Source organism: Lepisma saccharinum, chromosome 12 (assembly GCF_977018435.1).
Source record: "Lepisma saccharinum chromosome 12, izLepSacc3.1, whole genome shotgun sequence".
Lineage (NCBI taxonomy): Eukaryota > Metazoa > Arthropoda > Insecta > Zygentoma > Lepismatidae > Lepisma > Lepisma saccharinum.
This window is the reverse complement of record NC_139240.1, coordinates 50,255,446-50,271,335: the sequence shown is the minus strand read 5'-3', so window position 1 is coordinate 50,271,335 and position 15,890 is coordinate 50,255,446. Positions and strand designations below refer to the sequence as shown.

The 15,890-nt window shown below is 37.5% G+C and overlaps 1 protein-coding gene across 3 annotated transcripts in view; it reads left to right on the top strand.

Annotated features, from left to right (window-relative positions):
• LOC145996055 (mitochondrial 2-oxoglutarate/malate carrier protein-like) overlaps positions 1-13,166 on the top strand; it is a 63,363-nt gene extending 50,197 nt beyond the window's left edge. For all 3 annotated transcript variants that reach the window (XM_083132272.1, XM_083132270.1, XM_083132271.1), the window contains exons 4-6: positions 265-478; positions 4,478-4,577; positions 12,748-13,166. In XM_083132272.1, coding sequence (XP_082988398.1) covers positions 265-478; positions 4,478-4,577; positions 12,748-12,979 — 546 coding nt within the window. In that variant the 3' untranslated portion in view covers positions 12,980-13,166. The remainder of the gene's footprint in view (positions 1-264; positions 479-4,477; positions 4,578-12,747) is intronic.
• Positions 13,167-15,890: the final 2,724 nt, after the last annotated feature.

Here is a 15,890-nt window from a genome sequence, read left to right as displayed (position 1 = left end):
CACAAAGAACATCCATGTACAGGCTGGAATTCAAATCCGGGATCGCAACATGCTGTGCAGCTGCACACTGAAAATGATGGTCAACATACCTAGCCAATTTCACTCTTTAATATATCTTGTTCACTTCAGTGCAGTTTCTTCATTGATCGCCGCAATTTCTTTAACAATAATATATCAATATCCAATTGTGATTTTTGGTCCACCCTGTAGAACATGGCTTTAGCAAGCCTTATCAGTCATAACCATTTTCTTCATTCCCCACAGATTACATTGATTAGAATGACATCAGACGGTAGACTGCCTCCTGAAGAGCGTCGAAATTACAAGCATGTAATAGATGCATTGATTAGGATTGTAAGAGAGGAAGGAGTGCTCACATTATGGAGAGGTGCAATTCCAACAATGGGAAGGGCATTAGTTGTTAATGCAGCTCAGTTGGCAACATATTCTCAGAGCAAAGAGCTTCTTGTGAAAACAGGTAGGCATGAGAAATGTACTGTTTAATGGCTAACATAAGTAATAAACACATGATACTGCCTCACGACTTTATCATATTGTCGTTCCAATGCCAAAACCACAGATGTGCAGATTTTATCTTTTTCACCTAGTGCAGTTTCAGACTACTTTTTGTTGATACATTTGCATGCTAACTTACGAGGGTGGTTCAGCATGCTCCGCCCCTGACATAGAAGGAACCCTCGTAGGAAAACCAAATCACTGTCACTTTTCAACATAGTCCCCTGCAACATTAACACACTTTTCCAATCGGCCTTCCAGTGCTTCAATCCCAGTAGAAAAAGAATATTTTGGTGGGTCCTGCAACCAAGCATTCACAACATCCATAACCTCGGAATCGCTGGCAAAATGTTTTCCACGAAGGTGTTTCTTCATGTTCGGGAACAGGTGGAAGTCACTGGGGGCCAGATCTGAAGAATAAGGGGCATGAGGGACAATTTCGAACCTTGCTGCATGAATTGCAGCCACCGCAACTTGGGAGGTGTGGGCGGGAGCATTGTCACAATGGAACAACAAACCACGGGCGAACATTCCGCGGCGTTTCTCCTTGATGGCAGTACGTAATTCTTCAATTAGGGTTACAGAATAAACACCTATGATTGTCTTTCCCTGTTGGAGATGGATTCCTTCTGCATCCCAGAACACAGATGCCATCACTTTGCCCTTTGTTGGCTGAACCTTGAATTTCTTTGGGGGTGGAGAATAGGGGTGTTTCCATTGCATGCTTTGGCGTTTACTTTCGGGATCGAAGTGGTGAACCCACGTTTCATCCATTGTAACAAATCTGTTCAGAAACTTTGGCTTGTCAGCCTTTATTGTCCGCAACAGGTTCTGACTTTCACACGACGTGTCCTCTTTTGGTTGACCGTCAGCATTCTCGGGACCCAATGTGCAGAGATTTTTTTCATTAACAAATGATGATGAATAATTGAATGCACACTGCCAGTTGAGATGCCACATGTGTCTGCTATATGGCGGACAGTCACTCGCCGGTCTGCCAAAATCATGTCATGCACTTTTGTAATCATTTCTGCTGTGGTCACCGTTGCAGATGAGCCACCACCATGCTCATTTTCACAGGTCTGCCGACCACATTTAAATTCACGGCACCATCTCTTCACTAGATCATATGAAAGGCTAGAGTCTCCAAGAGTTCCCACCATATTTGCATGGATGTCTTTCGGTGTTAGATTTTTCTTGAGTTAATATTTTATCACTGCTCGGACCTCAGATTTTTCCATTGTTTCACATGTGGCTACACTTCTTACTGATCATCAACGTGTAACGAAAAGAGAAATTGTTGTAAATTCTTGAAACTTTGTGAATATTAGTCTAAAGAATGAACAATGTTACATATAAAATTACAGGTCTCTACTATCACTGGAAATGGGTCAGGGGCGGAGCATGCTGAACCACCCTCGTATATGACTAGAGGCATGAATATTTCGTTTTTGACGAAAACACAAAATGTAAAATAACACATTGTAATGCTAATTTTTCATGTTTCTGAAAGGTGTGAGGTGCATTATCCTACCCTGTTTTGTCATGAAATGATGCAAAATGAACTGCAAAATGCGAAATAGACTCTTAAACACAAAATTTACCGTTTATATACCAACGCGACACTTTTTGAAGTCAGAATTATCCTGAGAGTTATGCAATTCATGGAAAATTGATAAATTTTGATGTAAACATTTGAGAAGCAAAAATGGACCCCTTTATACAGGAATAAACTTAATATTCTGGTAATGATTTAATGCGCTTAGAAGGGATAAGTTTATTCTGTGTAATAGTACAGTTTTTAAATCAAATTTTGGATTATATTCACATTTTTAAAACCAAAATGTAATTTTATATGCTGCTTTTTCACCTCTATAACAGTGAAATTTCATTTTATTTACCGCTTTTGAACCTGAAATTGACTCTGTTTTTGTACCAAAATTTTGCTATTCTATTTTCAAAAAATATGTGCCTCTATATATGGAATATTAAACAGCTAAAGTAGGTACATATTTAACCGATGACAACATTTATCCAAATGTTAATTTTTTCCCCAGGATATTGAATATTAAAATGCTTTCATCTGAAAGGTAAGATTCAGCACATTCATGGTTTGGGCATTGGAACGACGATATGTTATGCCGATAATCAGCAGATTCTATCTTGGTATCCAAGGTAATACAGTAAATGACAATTAAAAACTTCTTACGCAATGTGATGGCAACATTTTTGTTAAACATTACACAAAACAAATAAACAGCACGATAAAAGACACTTTAAAAGTAGAGCTGAGCCGATGCAAATGTATTGCAAAAATGCCATGCTACACTTTCACAGGGTTTAACTGTCCTGGAAACTATGCAAAATTCGATTTTTTTAAAATTTAGCATCAGTTTAGCATGAAAAGATGGATTTTGTGATCACATAACATGTATTTTAATATTCTGATGTAATTCTTGAATATTTTAAAACAACATTTTTGGTAAATTAATAATTGTAATAGAATAATTACACACTAATAATGATCAATATTTTGAACAGCTTTGAATTATTACACAAGTATTGGTATCGGTGCGAATCGGTATGAGTATCGGTATCGGCTCAGCTCTATTTAAAAGTCTGTCATCACTTCATCCCGGAATCATAAACAGAAGTTCCGACATTACTACTTGCCGTGTCTGCAGGAAGATATCACTGCAGTCATAAAGTGTTGGTACAGTACATACGGGCTTGTTCTGGTTCATGTCAGAAGAGGATAGATTTTCCATTTGACTGTATTGTACCAAAACAAATAAGGATTCCAACATAAATTATTATGTCCTGACAATGACTCTGGGGTGGAGTCAATAGCTTGGACAGACTTTTAAAATGTCTTTTATTGCATTACTTATTTGTTTTTGAGGTGTTTAACAAACGTGATACTTTCCTGGATTTTACTTGACACTATATTCATAATTTTGACTTGTTTCACCAAATCCATTGGGTCACATGAATGGCAAGTATGTAAAATGTGAAAACACTTGCAATAACAATGAATGTGCCGTTCATAATTCAGTAAATAAAATGTGATAAGTACTAGTACTACTTGGTAATGTTATAGAACTATTTATATAATTCAAAGATATCTTGAAAAGGAAGCGAGACTTCAGAAATGTCAATTATGGCCTACGAGACATAGACCAGTTACTCCACCATGACATTCACCATGTATTTTAGTATTGCCATTGACACCACATATGAAATTCATGGGTTTTGTAACCATGAATGCAAAGCTTGAAAAGACAACATAACTTTAATTTCTCTTCAGGAATAATTATGGACTGCAATAATTTTTCATAAAATAAATTAAAAACTGAAGTCTCTTATGCATGAATAGATGGAGACAGAGTTTGTATTTAAGTTCACTTTATGCACAGAAAGCCATCGGGACTGGGCCTACAGTTTAAAGTGAGATTCGAACCACTATGTAGTTCCACCAGGTATTTAACCTGGGATCCCTTGATTACAATTTGTTTTTCTTTAACTTAAAAAAAAAGGCAAATTGTTAAAATCTTATAACACTTGAGTTTCTGAGTTTCGACAACAAAACTTCAATGGAAATCTGGCAAATATGCATGTGACTTGGACAATATCTCCATGTGGGCTTCACTATCAACAGTGAAGAGACATACGACAAACTAATAAGTTCTCTTTCAGGTAATGTGAACCTATATCTTTTTTTTCAAATGTGAGGAAGTTCATTTTAGGAAATCATTCCATGTTTTTGAAAATGTTTTCAATGCTACGTAAAAACAAATATTAATTCCTGATCATAAATAGATTCTTTGAAATCTAAGTTGTTCCAGGAAAAAAAAAACATATTAATGAAAACTGACTATAGGTTAATGTAGTGTAAATATTTCTTTGAATCATTTGACTGTTGTTCTTGTGAAAAATGACAACATTATTACTATTATTTCAGGATACTTTACGGAAAATCTTTGGTGTTTCTTCTGTGCAAGCATGATTTCAGGCCTTGTCACAACAATTGCCTCAATGCCAGTTGATATTGCTAAAACAAGGTTAGACTATATATTAATACACACATATGCACATTCTAGGGTTGAGCCAATATTGAGATGTCAGTATTGATTAAAACATGTTCAATTTTCATTAACTTTAAGTCAATATTGTGTGGCAGAAATTAATGTTGTACTCAAGTGACAGATTTCAATATTCTGATTATCTCAGATGTGAAAGTACGGATATTTTTAAAGAAAAGCTATGGTAGATTTATGAATGATTGATTTGCTTTATTTTACATCGGTTTTGTGCCACTATTGGCTAATTTGCGAAGATGGGGATGAGTGATGATATGATGAAATTGATGAATGGACACTCACAAACATCCATGCACAGGCTGGGATTCGAACCCAGGACCCCTTTCGTCGTAGCGCGATGTGCTAACCACTCCGCTACGGAGGCAGACTGGTAGATTTATGGTGTATACCTAGTCTTACCATAAATACTGTCCCAAAGTTGTAAGTAAATAGACACAAAATGGTGAGAGATATTGTAATATCAGAATAACATGAGGTCTGTTATTGACACTAAGTGTTAAAATATAGAAAACAGTAATTTTGCCTGTATATTATATGGATGTGAAACCTGGTCACCTTACATTAAAAGAAGAACATAAATTGAGAGTATATGAAAATAAAATCCTTAGAAAAATATTTGGATCTAAAAGGGATGAGGAGACGAGTGGGTGGAGAAGGTTACATAATTTAGACTGCTTAATTTGTATTCATGTCCAGATATTATTAGAATAATTAAATCAAGAAGACTTAGGTGGGCAGGCCATGTGGCACGAATGGGAGAGGAAAGAGGAGTTTACAGGATTCTTGTTGGGAAACCTGATGGTAAGAGACCTGTAGGAAGGCCAAGACGAAGATGGAGGGACAACGTTGAGATGACCTAAGGGAAATCGGTAGGGATGGAAAAGAGTATATAGATCTTGCTCAAGATAGGGAAAAATGGAAGGCCTGTGTTGCTGCAGCCATGAACCTTCGGGTTTAAGAAGGCTAGAGAGTTAGTTAGTTAGATGAGGTGCATGGATGCATTATGAACCAAAATCACAAATAATTATTCGAAATGGCCACCTTTAGCACTCACACACTTCTGAAGTCTTCGTGGCCACGCATCAATTGAATTACGCAACACATCGACTGGAAAATGAGCAACTGCCTTCAGAAGAGATCGACCGCTTTAAACTTTCAATATTGGGATGTCTCTTCTTCCAAGCCATCTCCTGAAGCTTGGACCACTATTTGTAGTCCAAAGGGTATAGGTCCGGACTTGCAGAAGGCCAATCGGAAGTGGAAATGAAGTCTGGAACATTTGCTATGAGGGCACGCTCCATTTCTCTGAAAAAGGGGTAAAAACATCAGCCAAAGTGTACCAGCAGACAGTGCTTGAGAAGCTATGCAAGAATCTTACCGACAGCATCTTCCATGGAGAGAACTGGAGCTTCCAGCAGGACTCAGCCCCAGCACACAAAGCACGCGCCACCCAGCAGTGGTTGGAGGCAAATGTTCCTGACTTCATATCCACGTCAGATTGGCCCTCTGCCAGTCCAGACTTAAACCCTTTGGACTACAAATTGTGGTTCAAGCTTCAGGAGATGGCTTGCAAGAAGAGACTTCCCAATATTGACAGTTTAAAGCAGTCTCTTCAGAAAACAACTGCGGAGTTTCCACTTAATGTGTTGCGTAATTCCATTGATGCATGGCCACGAAGACTTCAGAAGTTTGTCAGTGCTAAAGGTGGCCATTTCGAATAATTAATTGTGATTTTGGTTCATAATGCATCCATGCACCTCATGTTATTCTGATATTACAATATCTCTCACCATTTTGTGTCTATTTACTTACAACTTTGGGACAGTATTTATGGTAAGACTAGGTAGTTGCAGAGGGATACCTATACTTTAATATTTACATATATTCTGAACACCTTTGAACTATAAGTGTTCAAGTACCTTCTGGAAATCAGTACGAATATCACTTCAATTGGTTTGAAGTCCACTTTATGCACAGATAGGCTAATCAGGACTGGATCTACAGTTTAAAGTGGAAACCAAATCACCATGGTCCTCCACCAGGTATCTTATCCAGGACCTCTTCATTAAAATGTGACGATGTAACCATTATGCCACAGTGACATCATCTCAGCCCTAGTGTATTTATCTTATATTACTCATCATTCATAATCATGTATGGTGTACATAAATACAACTTACATTTCTGTGCAAATTATTTATTGACAATAATGTAATTAGATGTAAGAGATACTAACTTTTTCTGTGAAACTTACATTTAAAGGTTTTATTAATTTCAGTGGCCCCTGCCACCATCCACTTGGAAACTCCTTCAGGCCCATAGCTAGAATTGATCTCCAGTAGGGGGGCTCAAAGGTTATCAAGGGGGGCTTGTAAACAAAGTCCATTTCCCTAAAATTGAACAGTATTAAATGAAGGTAACTTATGTGTGTGTGTGGAGAGAGGGGTCATTAAGGTAATATGAAATATATATAAATATCATTCAAATACTACAGTTTTTTCCCATGTCTTCTAAAACATCTCTTGAAGTGTTAATTGACTGCTACTGACATCATCTCTTACTACATACTCAATACTACTTTTGATGATATTTATATCGTACAAGAAAAAATGCACAATATTCAATCGTAGTGTCTAGTGTACATTCCCCCTGGAAGAAGCAATGAAACTCCTCTTTGTTCCCAAAACTTGGGAGCTGTTGACATTTGACGCAGATGCAGATTTCTGTTTAAATGGGAGGCTGCAACAGTGGCAGCGAAGGTACAGATAAAGAAGCTCCCCTATGAAAGAACTTTCTAAGCCCCGCGACAGGTTAACTTTGCAGCAGATGTTATGTATTAATCCACGCTAGAACGGCCCTCAGCATCTCCTGCGCCAGTCTTGCCTTAACCGCCAAGCTGTTCATATCACAGACAGTGAGAAAATCGGCAGTATTGCAGCGGAACTATATTCTGCATGCACGTTTGGGTCTGTATATGTGAAAAGTTGCTGCAAACTTAACCTGTCGCGGGGCTTAAGGTCTAGAGAATCTTCTTAATACTTGCGGCTACTTAGACTTCAGCTCATAAACAAGATGAACGAATGTAATAGCTGCTGTTCATGTTCTGTAAATTTGTCCGTCATCAAGTTGTGAGCAAAATAATGTCCGCTGTCTACATTTTCACTCTTCACTGTAAAAATTAATACAAAATAGTTTTACCTAATGTCAAGGGCGCTGACATAAGTGCCCTGCCTGCCTACGGGCCTGAACTCATTGCTTCACTGCTGGGCTGGCTTCCAGTTCGTCTTGTTTCCCTGCATGCTGCTAGGAGAGCTAGTGTAGTCAGTTTGTCTGCTGCGTGCACTGGATTAAGTTGTTGCAGTAGTGGGAGCCATCTGATCGCTGTCAATGTTCAGATCATGTGGAAAGTGCATAATTGCATGCGTCTCTTTGATTTTTATGTCAATCAGTGTTCAGAAAAAATAGTAACTTCCTTAGGTCTAATTATTATCAACCACATCTCTTATTCCCCAAGCATGACAATAATGTAATTACGTACCATCAACTTCATAAAAGTTAAAATCCTCCCCTAATATTTAAAGTTATCCTTGAATGATTGATTTGGTGTTTTAAGTCCACTTTACGTACAGTAAGGCTAATCGGGACTGGACCTACAGTTTAAGGTGGGATCCAAACCAGAATGTGCCTCCACCAGGTATCGAGCCCGGGACCCCTTGATTACAAGGTGATGATGCTACCTACCACTGCACCATTGGGAGGCCCAAAAAAAACTTATCCTTGATTGAGGTTAAAAGTGTTGAGGTGACAGAGGTGAGGGGTCTTGTATCCCAAAAAAATGGGACTTCCCTGTCAAGTGGGTTTGTTAGTTTATTTCTTGAGAGCGTGTACATGTATTCCAGTACAGGAAGACCAGCAATGCTGATCCACACTATTATAGTTGCAAAATACCATTTTCTTTTACTTTATTTTTTTCTATATTAATTTGCTATTACATCAAAAGAAATAACTTGTAGCCCTTCCACTCTGTTTTTTTTCAAGAGTTGCACAATCTTGTGGCAACTTGACAAAACTTCTGTCCGTCCAACACACCTAGTCCAGGGGGAAGCAGGACATGACACAAGGTCACCTTGAACCATCCAATAACAGGCCAGTTTCTATGCACGAGACCTTTTCTCCAATCTGTAAGGGTTGAAATGCATTCACAGTACCATCAACCAGGATCTAGCTACTGCAGTGATCCATATACAGGGATTTTTTGTATCTTATTGATTGATTTGCTTTATTTTACTTCGCTTCTTGTGCCAGTTTTGGCTCATTTGCGAAGATGGGGATGAGTGATGATATGATGAAATTGATAACTGGACACTCACAAACATCCATGCCCAGGCTGGGATTCGAACCTGGGTCCCCTGACATCGTAGCATGATGTGTTAACCACTCTGCCACGGGGGCCGGCTTCTGTACCTTATAATGGCATTCCTATTGTTGAGGCAGATTAGCAAATCATTTTTTAAAATTATAATTAAATGTTTTGAGCACAGTAGAAACAAAAAGCTATGATTTTGGATAGAATAATAACATATTATGCATTAGTATGATCCTTTAAAGCAAAGGACATTTTTATCAAGAATTTACAAACGAGTTTGCAAAGGCTGAGAATGACTACCTTTCACCTTCAAATTAATTCAAGATCGTTTTGAAGGAGGAGAGACCTTAAAGATATTTAAATTTCTTAATTTTTCTGGGACTGCTTCCGTAAGAATAAATGTCACGGCATGCCACTGGTTGCAAAGGAGGTGCTCACAGCGCTGTCTACGAATTTAATTCATACACACTCCCATCTTCTTGCCAGTTTTGCAACATTTTTTACAATCTGGCACAGGGAATGGAAGGGTCGTGGCCAATGACACAGCGGCAATTACTCCATGTAGGAAGTGAGGAAATTCCTACAGTTCATTTATACTTATTTCCAGTTCTGTACAGGGTGCTTAAAAAAGAATGACCCAATTTTAAAACAACATATTTAGTGATGAAAACAAATTACAAAAATGGAACAAAGTGCAAAATGCTCACAAAATGGACAACATCAAGTCGATAGCTAAATTCATCCCACACTTTTTGCAAGGTAACTTCTTCTACTGTAGTCACTGCTGCTGATATCCTGTGTTTGAGTTCGTCTAGGTCATGAGCTAACGGTGGAACAAAAACAGGTATAATTACAGAATACCGGGAGTATCTCCGATTGCTTTCAAATTTGGTATACTCACTAATTTTGACCTCAAAATCACGAATCTGCAGTTAAAAATTGGCGGTCACGTCTACAAAATGCAAAATACCGTGCATAAATTACTGCTATGATTGTCGATACTAATGGTCGCCATGTTTGATGATCTTAACAATTGAGGTTCGCTATCTGTTCCATGGAGCGTTGCTTTACATGTGACAATATGGCGTCTTCATTAAATTTGGAAAACATACTTGCCGCACAAACCATTCACGTAAGGTTAGGTTAGGTTAGGCTAGGATAGTTAAAATTCAGCGTATTCATAAACATAGTTTTTGAACGCTAATTGTTGCAAAAAATTGTTGTTTCCTTCATAAATCACCGGTGTTTACTTCGTTCATGGACACCCTTTGTTCTATTTATGTCACATTTTCTAGATGTGACCGCCAATTTTTAACTGCAGATTTGTGATTAGGATGCCAAAATTAGTGAGTATGCTGAATTTGAAAGCAATTGGAGATACTCCTGGTATTCTGTAATTGATCCCAAAAACACGTTCCTTCACGTATTCCCACAAGAAGAAGTCCCATGGGGTCATGTCTGGAGATCTTGGAGGCCACAATCTTGGTGTGAGAAATTCCACAAAAAACGTTTACTTTTTGGTGAATCTGGCTCATGCTCTACAATTGAGTGAGGATTCTGGAGCCCCCACATCTGCACATGAAATATAGCTTTATCACTAAAAATCAGCCGCGGTAAAAATCTGTCGTCTTCCATGTCCACTAAGAGCGCATTGCTAAACTCTACACGTTTCCTTTTATCATCAACATGCACATTTTCATCACAAGTGCGAGGCGCAATGTAGGTTCGCTACTCAACTGTCAAGAGTCAATCTGCTATCACTCGCTCGCTCCAGATCTGCTGCCCAAAGATGACCGACCATCTTTGCCTGCCACTGAGGGGCTGAGGAAGCTTTCTTGAAATCCTACAGCCAGAAGGGTGAGGGGCAGAGCAAGGGACGGAGGGGGGTTGCCCAGTTATATGTTCCATGAGGAACCTCTAGTGGTTTCCTCAATCAGTGATGCCAACCGTAGCATAATAGTTCTAAACCTAGCAAAATTTGAACTTCGTTGGCACCTAGCTCTATGTGTTTGGCATAATGGTAAAATGCAGCATCATCTCAAAAATGAGCATTCCAGGGAAACAGAGAAATTGAATTCTAATGAAGATATTTTGAGGAAATATATATATATATTTCTAAAATCTCCGTTGTTTGTACTTCTCCAGCGGACTTGTTTCAAACAAAAGGAAGTATGCCGACCAAGGGACATGCTTTTTCAGGCCCTGGTCCATTCTGGAGCATAATTTTGTCGCACTTAGCATAATTTAAGAGTTGAAACAGCACTTTTTTAATATCAGGAGGCTTTTGCAAAGCTGTCCTCAATCTACACACGACAGGCAGCGAGGGCCTGAAGCTAACATATAAATGGCTATAATACAGTCAACGAAGTTAGTAATAAGTTGTTTTATACAGCGCATATTGATACAATTGTCGGTTGAATTGTATCTTCTGCAAATATGCTGTATACAGAAGCAAACTGCAGGAGTACTAAGTGAGGTGAGTATCCAAGGTACAAGTGATATGTGTGACTGTGTAATTGAACACATTTTCAAAAACTTTCCTCGGTCTGTTCACCATAACATCCTATTAAAAAAAAAAAAAAAAAAAAAAAAAAAAACCAGTCGCCACTGCAATGACATATGTGCCTGTAGCAAATGTTTTTCTCAGTTGAAGCATAATCCAGAAGATAGCTCTTCCATCATTCCTTGAAGCATAACTTGTAGATTTGAAGGGTCAGTTATGAATGTTGCTTTGTGTCACCTTAATTTATTAGTAAAGTACCTAAATAAAAATAGGTACATGTTGTTTTTCTGCCTCTTTTGGCTAAACGCAATGATAAGGATGAGTGATGATATGATGAAACTGATGAAGGGACATAAAGAGATTCAAACCCAGGACCTCTGGCATCATTGCACTTTGTACTAATCATTGTGCTATTGAGATTGACTGCTACAATATTCAAATACCTAAAATACATCAGGCTTCTGTCATTACTATCTCCATGCAAATAATAATAAAAATAATGGTATGACTTGAGATGACCAGATCCCTCTCCGATTTTCTTCATATTTGACATAGTCACTAATTGAGGGCTCCTAATCACGAATCTGAAGTTAAAATTTGTCGGAAACATCTAGAAATTGCAAACCATTGGCGCTAGCCTCACGAACAATTGGCGCTAGCCCCACGAACCATTGGCACGTGGTTAGGTTAGGTTAGGCAGACATAGTTAAAATTTCATGTCGTGGTAGTATCAGGATCTAGAAATTGCAAATAATTGCGAACCATTGACGCTAGCCCCACGAACCATTGGCACGTGGTTAGGTTAGGCAAACATAGTTAAAATTTGGTGTCATGGTAGTATCAGGAATATATATATTTGCTTGTGAAACAAAAAAATTTCACGAAAATCGACGTTTTCCATTCTGAAAAGTAACACCTTATTTTGCAATTTCTAGATGTTTCCGACAAATTTTAACTTCAGATTTGTGATTAGGAGGCCTCAATTAGTGAGTATGCCAAATATGAAGAAAATCGGAGAGGGGTCCGGTCATCTCAAGTTGTTCCAAAATAATAAATAAAATTAAAGAAAACCTTTGGTCAAAGGGATTTTTAAATAAGAGTGAATGGTCTTGTAGCTATTAAGAAACCAGACACACTGTATATCATGACCTGTCCCTGCCCATCTGAAACTCCCTGCAACAACAAACTTTGAACTATCAAAACTGATGCTATTCCCACAGCCACAAATTCGACATTTACTACACCTTGTTTTTCTTCTGTAGGATCCAGAGTATGAAGATAATAGATGGGAAACCTGAATTCAAAGGCGCCATTGATGTTTTAGCGAAGGTGGTTAAGAATGAAGGTATTTTTTCTCTCTGGAAAGGTTTCACACCCTATTACGCAAGAATTGGACCACATACTGTTCTTACTTTCATCTTTCTTGAAAAGTTCACTTCTCTGTATAAAATATATGTTTTGGGAGATACGAGTGGAAGAGGTGGAGGAATATAAATAGGAAATATCTAGAGAATGTAAACACCTATAGAGTAATGGCGAAGGACAATTATGTCTGTAGATATTCTCTTTTATGTCTGTCTGATAGAATTTTTTTTGTTTGTGGTGTAAATAATTTTGTGAATCAATTCTCTAAAGCTTGTGTGTATTTTAGTGTATTTTTATTAATAATAATAATTTATGTATGAAAAGTGTTTGGTTTGATTAAGTTATGAAAAGTCATGACTAGGGTTTGGAAGTTGAGGAAAAATCCTTTTTTTCCCTAGTGTCCGAAGACAAGGCCCAACATAATATATGTTCATTTTGGGTCATTGTAGGCCAGAAAAAGGTGGGTTTTATGTCCATTTTTAGCCTTTTTTCTAGGTCTTAAGAGCTTTTTTTTTTTTTTGCAACTTCACCTTCTTTCGACTACATTTTTACTGCCCATTCTCAATTTAAATCATCAGTTAAACATCCTTTCTGTAGTAAAGAAATAGCTATATTTGAACCATCCCTGAAACGAGATAAAAACATTTTTGGACGACTGATATAGGATCCGAAGTCCTATTTTTGTAACCCTAGTGTGGTTAGGCCAAATATGATTCTTCAAATATGATTTTTCAAATTATGTTAATCTAAAAAATATATAATGTCTGAAAGAAGATGCATTTCATTCATATAGTTTTTTCGCACTGTGTGTTCCATACCACCATAATTTTGCATTTTGTTTATTCATTAAATATGTAATTAAAACTGAAGTTATTAATTTATTTGGATCACATTTATACGTCCTTCTTCTGTTTTTACGTCCTTTTTTTTGTTGATATTTTTAGGTCTTTTTTGGTAATTTACAGGTCATTAACTTCCGAGCCCTAGTCATGAGCTTCAGTTGAAATCTATGTCATTTCATAAATGTGTATACAAAACAATCTAATTAAATAGAAACTTAACGATTGAAATGTACTAATATGGTAGATTGATTGACTGAATTAGGTTAAAGCCACACTTCTGCCACTTTTTGACTAAATGCAGCGATGAGGATGAGTGATGAATATGAGGAAATTAATGAACGGACACTCCCAAAGAACACCCATCCCCAGGCCAGGATTTGAACCCAAGACCACAGGTGTCATAGCATGCTGTGCAGAACCAGATTTCCCAATAGGCCTCATACGCCCGGGCCTAGAGCAGCACTTTGATAGGCACGGCAAGATTGTTTGTTTTACATTTATAAGGAATACCTAATTCTCGGATTGCCTCTTCTTTTCTCCGGACATACAAATGGAATGACTTAATGTAGTTGTATTGTAAATATAAGTTAACGAAGAATATTTCTTAAGAGAATTAGGCTAGCAGGGCTCGGACTTAGTTTATTAATTTATTGTTTTAATTACCGACATTGTTGTTTCAAATGTACAGTATTGGGCTGAGCCAGGTCGGCGATTGCGGCAAGAACGTGGAGCCTGCCGCTTGCTTTTGAAAGACAACACCGGCTTGGCTGTGTTTCAGGAACGCCGTTCCTTGTTACTGCCGGCATATCAAAAGCATGTGATTCACATTGAATTGTTGAGAATTAAACTGTCGACGCAAGCATTATTAAAGGGGTTTCGCATTGTACTATTCTACTGTCAGTTGCTCGAGAATATTATTCAAGAAGTAAGTGGTGTGTCGCATCTCGCGTGAGTCAGTGTCTGACCATAGACTAATGGTCCAACGTGCGTTTGTTGGGGTAAGTTTAAAATGTCATTACGCTCATTATGAGTGATCAAAGAATAAGACTCAGTTGGTCACAATACAAAAAGAGAAAAGCGGAGAAAGATGAAAAGCAGGAAGCATTTCTGAAAAAGGTTCCGAAAATCAGTTCTTTTTTTTACACAGAAATGTAATCAGGAAAAAAGTGAGGAAAGGCCGTTGACGAGCCCAGTGTGTGTTCTGTCCTATCACTTAATTGAAGTAAAAATAAAAGTCTTTTCTGAAAAACAAGGTAAATGTTAAAATGTAATTTATATAATCATATGATATAATTATGTCATATCGCTTTGTTACATTTTTTGTATGTAACTATCATTTAATTAATACTGCATGTCGTCAATAGTAAAAATAGTAATACAGAAAATAATGATTTTTTTTTTCATTCTTGATAAACGGTATGGAGGGTGGCAGAGTTTGTTTGGCTTAGGGGCGGCAAAGAGGTAAATCCGGTCCAGACCCAGTGCTAACCACTCCCAACATGGAGGTCAGCAATATAATTGTAGATATAAGAGAATGTGTCTTGTAGTTACATACATGAAATTTTAGAATCAACATTGAACATTTATAAATGAACAATGAAGGACAAAAAGGTATCTGCTTCTGAATGATCATTGCTTGTTTGATGAGCTTTAATGTGAATTGATTTTTCTTAGTGTCATTTTTCTGTCAATTTTGGCTAAATATAATGATGAGGATGATTGATCGTATGATGAAAATGTGAAAGAACACTCACGAAGAACACTCATGTCCAGGTTGAGATTTGAATCCTGGTCCCCTGGCATCGTAGCATAACATGCTAGCCATTCCGCCATTGAGATCAGCTAATATTGATGTGAAGTGGCAGTTTAAAAATACATTTATTGTAGGATGGGCAAACATGAAGCCCAGATGCTATTTTTTGAATATTCTCCTGGACATGGATACTGCTTTGTGCTTGTCACTTCATGATTACATAATGTATTCACCTTCAACATCATGATTATTACCTTTAAGGTGTACAAAAAAGGCAAAAATTAGCAAAATACGAGGGTCACTATTTATATTTTGAGCCTAACAATGAAAAAACAGGAATTTGGCATTGAAAACAACTTTATTGTTTTTCGAAGTATTCTCCTTTATGGTCAATACACTTTTGCATTCGTTGGAACCATTTGTCAAAGCAGTTTTTCCAATCTTC